Source organism: Triturus cristatus, chromosome 3_1 (genome assembly GCF_964204655.1).
Source record: "Triturus cristatus chromosome 3_1, aTriCri1.1, whole genome shotgun sequence".
NCBI classification, from domain to species: Eukaryota; Metazoa; Chordata; class Amphibia; order Caudata; family Salamandridae; genus Triturus; species Triturus cristatus.
In genome coordinates, this window is record NC_140583.1 from 202,609,305 (window position 1) to 202,615,364 (window position 6,060).

The 6,060-nt window shown below is 45.2% G+C and overlaps 1 protein-coding gene across 1 annotated transcript in view; it reads right to left on the reverse strand.

Annotated features, from left to right (window-relative positions):
* The window catches only part of KIF3A (kinesin family member 3A), a 329,541-nt gene extending 324,100 nt beyond the window's left edge, over positions 1 to 5,441 (reverse strand). The window contains exon 1 of the mRNA XM_085643646.1: positions 4,910 to 5,441. Within this exon, the coding sequence (XP_085499772.1) occupies positions 4,910 to 4,915 (6 nt within the window). The 5' untranslated portion in view covers positions 4,916 to 5,441. The remainder of the gene's footprint in view (positions 1 to 4,909) is intronic.
* Positions 5,442 to 6,060: the final 619 nt, after the last annotated feature.

Consider the following 6,060-nt stretch of genomic DNA (forward strand, 5'->3'; position numbering starts at 1 on the left):
CAACAACTTCAACTCCTGCATGGCCGAAGTGGCCAGTTGGATGAGTCCAACAGCTTAAGATGAACACGGACTAGACTGAATTAGTGATCTTCAGAAAATATGCTTCACAGTGGGACCTAGAAACCCCACAAGCAAGAAACCTCTGGATCAGACAACAAACTGGACATATCCTGCAGTAAACTGTGTCGCCATGGCCAGCTTCCACTATCAGAGTATGTTGATCTACAAGTGGTTACCAAATAACACTAGAAAGACTATTACCCAAGCCCTCATGACAAGGAGACTACACGAATTTACTCTATGCAGGTATCAGAAAGCAACTCACAAAAAGATTAAACCATCCAGAACGCTGCAGCCAGACTTTAATGACTATTGCGGCAGTAAAAGAAAGTGAAGCATCTGTCAGAGGGGTCTTAAAAACCTACTGGCCAAAATATATTGTACCTATCTTTGTGGTCAGTGACAACATTGGGAATTAGTTTAATTTAATTTTGAGGTTTCATTAGATATACCAGAGAAAGAAAATAAGCTGTATTGCCTCAAAACTTTGAAAACATCACTTTTAAATATACCATTTATTAGTTCTAAAGGTAAAGACATTGAAAAAGGAACACACCCTAAAGTGTTTGATGCCAAAATAAAATTTAAAGTATGAAAAGTGAGATTAAAGATTGGTTTTAAGAGTATTGGGAAAAGGGGTTTAAAATAGAGGGTTGAGGGTAGGGGCTTGATAATGAAAGATTTGAGTTATGGGGTTAGGCAATATGGATTTAAAGGTAAAGGCTTAGAAATTGGGTAATTGGTTGAGGGAGTGTGTACCCTTTTCAAGCAAAACCACAATCTTTGTCAGGGTGAACCACAAACGTCACTAAATTAACCTGTGCTTAACGCTCTGGTAGATTGGCACAAAGGCAGTCAGGCTTAACTTAGAGGTAATGTGTAAAGTATTTATGCAGCACACAAACAATAACAAAGTGAAAACACAATTACAAAAAAAATGATCCCACAACAATTTAGAAAACTACAGTAACATTTAATAAATTAAATTAGACCAAAAGCACAAAAATCCAATCAGTAGAACCGGGGATATGAAATTTCAAAGATTAAAGTAAGTATAGCACCTTGAAGCACAAAGTGCTTGTAGTCATCTGGCCATGCTAGACCGGGGGAAAAGTCACAAGTTCAGGCCCACCGCGATGGAACACAGCTCTGATACAGGGACCAGGTTCGAACTGCTAAAAAAAAGTTACCTTCTCCAAGTCTGGTGCCAAGATTCCAGTTCGTGGTGGAGGAGGCCACGAGAACAAGGGAGAGTGTCACGTATGGTCTATGTAGCGCACAGAGCAGGCCGGGCTTCGAGGACAGTCATTGCTGTAGTGCGAAGAGCAGGCGGGCGTCACCAACAGTTCGTGCTGGAGCTCAGCATTGGCATTCACTGCAGGCTGTCTATGCTGTAGCACAAAGTGCAGATCTCGTGTTGCTAAACGTCGCTGGATGTTGCTGTACAGCGAAGAGTCAGATTCACTGGAGCTCCTGTATGACTACCATCATGGGCGACAAGATTCTAGTGTGAAAGGGCCTGTTTCGGTCACAAAGAGCCCAACACTTCAGGATTTCTCCCTTTTCTTCCGAGTAGTGTACTCTGATGACAGCCAAGGGTTCAGGACCTTGGGAAGCGCCTCTTGGAGATCAGGGGTTCACTCTAGCAAAGGCCAGCAGGGCTTAAGCAGGTCCATTTGAAGCAGGTCAGCTGGGCAATTACAGGGAGGTCTGTAGAGCTGGTTGTGTCCCTGTAGCTCAGAACAGGAGTACAATGTCTAAAAATAGTTCCCTTTGGGTAAATCACATCCTAAGCATATGTCTCTCCACATCCAATCTCAAACCAAGTTACTCCTTCATCTCAACCCTAATTATGTTCACAGTAACATACAATAGCCTATATTAAAAACCGTTTTACTGTTTGTAAATAGACATAAAATCAGCACAATAATTTAAAAACAGATTCCATACAGCAAAGACAAATAACAATTCATTAAACTCTAGGAGACCTCAAGTTTTACCTAGAAGACCTGATCGACCCCAACTCAGTGCACTCCTCGAAAGCCTCAGACTCACCAACTCGTCCCCGGCCCCACTCTGGCTGACGAACACATCATGGACCCAGTCTTCACCTCATAAAACAACATCACTGTCAACACACCCAGACCAATCGCCTGGACCAACCATGTCATTGTCTATTTCAAAACCAACTTCCCTCACGACAGAAGAACCAATACGACAGGAACATTGCACTGAAACAACATAGCAGAGGTGGCCTGGGCTTCCGTCCTGCACAAGAACCAACCAAACACACAAGCAACATCAACAACTGAATCACCACCTGCACCGATATCCTAGATCCTCGCAAAGAAAGCCAATTAGCAAGAACATGAACGCAGGCCAATTAGTACTCTGAAGAACTCAGACTGACCAAGCGGAACTGCAAGCAACTGGAATTGAGGTGAAGAGCTAGCAACGAAGACTTGAACAACACTTAAATTTTGCCCTGAGTTTCAGCCACCATCAAATACAGGATACCAAGAACAAGGCACTAGTAGAGTGAATCAATGCCAGCTTCAACAGAATCAAAGAAATTCTTGTGATCAACGACTTCATCACAACTGCAGCAACATCATCCCTAGTCAGAACTGTGCAAGAATTCTCATAATTTTGCAGCAGCAAGATCACAGCCATATATGACAACTTCACTCCTCAAATGAATCCTAGCAACATAGTAACAATACTGAACAGAGGAAACACTCTCACCACATGGAACATCACCACCACAGGGGAAACCACGACAATCATGAAGCGGGCGCGGCACACCCTGGCCCCACGATGCCTTGAACAGCTGCTATAACCACATTGCAAAGCCATCACCACCATCCTCAACACCTCCTCCGACAAAGCCACTTTTGCTGAAAACTGGAAGCTCACAGCTTTCAATGCTCTCCTGAAGAAGCCTTCAGCAGACCAGCGAATCTCCCTCCTACCTCACCCGGTAAAGGTCCTAGAAAAAGACAGACATCTCGCCAACCCCCGCACCAATCACCACCCCCTAAATGCCATACAGTCAAGATTCAGACCCACCTCAGTACCAAGACAGCCCTAATCATAGCAACATATGACATCTGGATGATCCTAAACAGAGGAGAAACTGCGGCCCTCATTCTACTTGACCTCTCAGCTGCCTTCAATAGGGCCTCACATCTTATCCAGATACAACTACACAAGAATGGAATTCAAGGACCCCCCCTCCCTTCCATCGGATCTGCACATTCTTAACCAGAAAAAACCCTGATATTCAACATGCCTCCTTACTCTTCGAAAGCCGGGGAACTCCTTGGCAGAGTTCCTCAGGGCTCCTTGCTCAGACCGACCCTAGTCAACATCTACATGACCCCACTTGGCCGAAGTCATCCGAGCACACAACACACAAACACAACATACTCACCTACGCCAGCCACACACAACTGATACTGTGCCCCTCAGACAAAACACCCAGCACAAAGAACAACAACTTCAACTCCTGCATGGCCGAAGTGGCAACTTGGATGGAGTCCAACAGCCTTAAGATGAACACGGACTAGACTGAATTAGTGACCTTCAGAAAATATGCTTCACAGTGGGACCTAGAAACCCCACAAGCAAGAAACCTCTGGATCATCGACAACAAACTGGACATATCCTGCAGGTAAACTGTGTCACCATGACCAGCTTCCACTATCAGAGAATGTTGATCTACAAGTGGTTACCAAATAACACTAGAAAGACTATTACCCAAGCCCTCATGACAAGGAGACTAGACTACAGGAATTTACTCTATGCAGGTATCAGAAAGCAACTCACAAAAAGATTAAACCATCCAGAACGCTGCAGCCAGACTTGTCCTCAAGCTCCCACACTTGTCCCACATCACTTATCACCAGTGGGAACACTACGGGTACCGGATACACAAGTAGGCATAGTTCAAGCTTCTCGCCCACACATAAAGCACTGCAAAACAAAGGCCCAGAAGCGAACATTACTAGCAACCATCCAGAAACCTCTGCTCAGCCAAACGCTTACTAGCATACATCACACGTATAGACAAAATCAGAGCAGGAGGTCGAGCCTTCTCTTACATTGCCCCTGAAGTGTAGAACAACCTCACGCACCACATTTGAGTCTCCTCCCCTCTTCTTCACTTCCATGAAAAACTAAATGACTTGGTTCTTCTAGTATGTCTCCAAAGAACTATACTCACACACCTGCGAAGCGCCAAGATACCCTCACGGGTGATTAGTGCCCTATGAAAATACACATAACAAACTGACCATAAACACGCAATCCTCCTAATGTCCTATTTTGGTAGAGGTCCAAGTGGGGGATGCCTGGAATTGATGTTTTTAGTTCTATATTTCGTTTATTTAAAATATGTGCTTTCCAGAAAGTACATTTCAAATTGCAAACTAGAACCTTGAAGCCAGAAACGCCCATTGATCTGACCCTAAAAAAGCCTCTTTCGACATGGCAAATGATGGACCATGCGCCTGCCCAAGAAGCTAGACGCAGGGCCTGTTAGATGAATACCGAGCCATAAGCTACTGTCAGTGATCCTGTAGACTGCCACTTACATGACCATTGGCTGCTATCAATTATATACGTCCGACCGACTCTGCCGGGTTGCTATGGAGGGCTCGGTATTGTTGCTGTGCAGACAGCCCTGCTCCGTTGGCAGAGCTGACAGAGGGGGCTGTCGGGTGTGTACATTAGAAACAGCCTTCTTCCCCTCCCTGGCAACAGAGCTGGGGAAATTGACAACAAAAAATGCAAACACAACTGCATACAATGAAACACCGCCCTTAAATAAAATATGTCATCTGCTTACCGGCATTGTTAACGCTCGGGTGGCGCAGGAAAGCCTCCCTATCCCCCGTAGGTGTAGCTTTCAGGGAGCCGCCCGCTCTGTTGTCTATCCGCGGGGTTACTGGGCCGGGGATCCAAGTGAGGAGTAGTAGGTCTCAGGAGCCTGCAGGGGAGAGGTGGTGGAGCTGCGTTGCCGACAGGTAGAGGTTTCCTTGCAAGATCCACCTTCTCCACTCCAGGGACATACCCTACAGACATAAAAACGTCAGTGGAGGGAGGGTACGCAGAGCCCCGCCGGCAGAAGCAGGGCTCTTTGGTGGACAGCTCCCGTGGCACGGATGGGTTCCGCAGGCTGTTTGAAAGCCACAATCCCCGCCCAGGCACGGACCGAGATGTCTGGAAAGGGGCGGGCCGAAGAGAGTGCCGTAAGAGGCGCTGACACTTTCTACGAATGTTACGAGCTGCTTGGTTACTGTTCGGCTAAATTGCCACACATAGACCAGAGCGGAAGCCATCTTGTAACTGCTCTTCTCCAGTTCATCGCAGAGGCAGGTGGACAGTTTCGATTGTGTATTTTGTTTATCTAAAAACATGATGTCATGATAAAGTTTTTTTTACATTTTAAATTTGCTAATGTCTAACAAAATACAAACCGCATTTGACATTTGAACTTAGAAATATTTCAAAATTGTATGGATTTTTTTACCAACAGGTTGCTCTTTAAGCATTTCTATATCTCCACGCTTCCTACACTTCCTTATCATCACACGGCCATATTGGATGGTGCGAATTTCGTATTGGGCTCGGAATGCCCAAATTAATAAAAGTCCTATAAGAAACGTTCACATTGACTAGAGGTGGGTGGATCCTCCCGAAAAAACTTAGTAAACACTGCCGCCATTTTGAGACGGAGTTTAGTCATTATCTCTTCCAAGATGCACGTATTTCACAGGAAATGTTAAAACCGTCAGCTATGGAGTTTTGTTATTGACTGTGTTGGAATCAAAGCTACCAGACCTGACATGCAGGCCAAACGGGTGCGTTAATGTTTGAAAGGGTCGGGCCGATAGGTTTTGGACCTACTCTAGAATCTGAGAATTATAAGAATCACAATCCCATGGTTCTTTTTAGCAGCATGTAAGGGTACACGGGAGAAAGTCGTTATTAATGCCA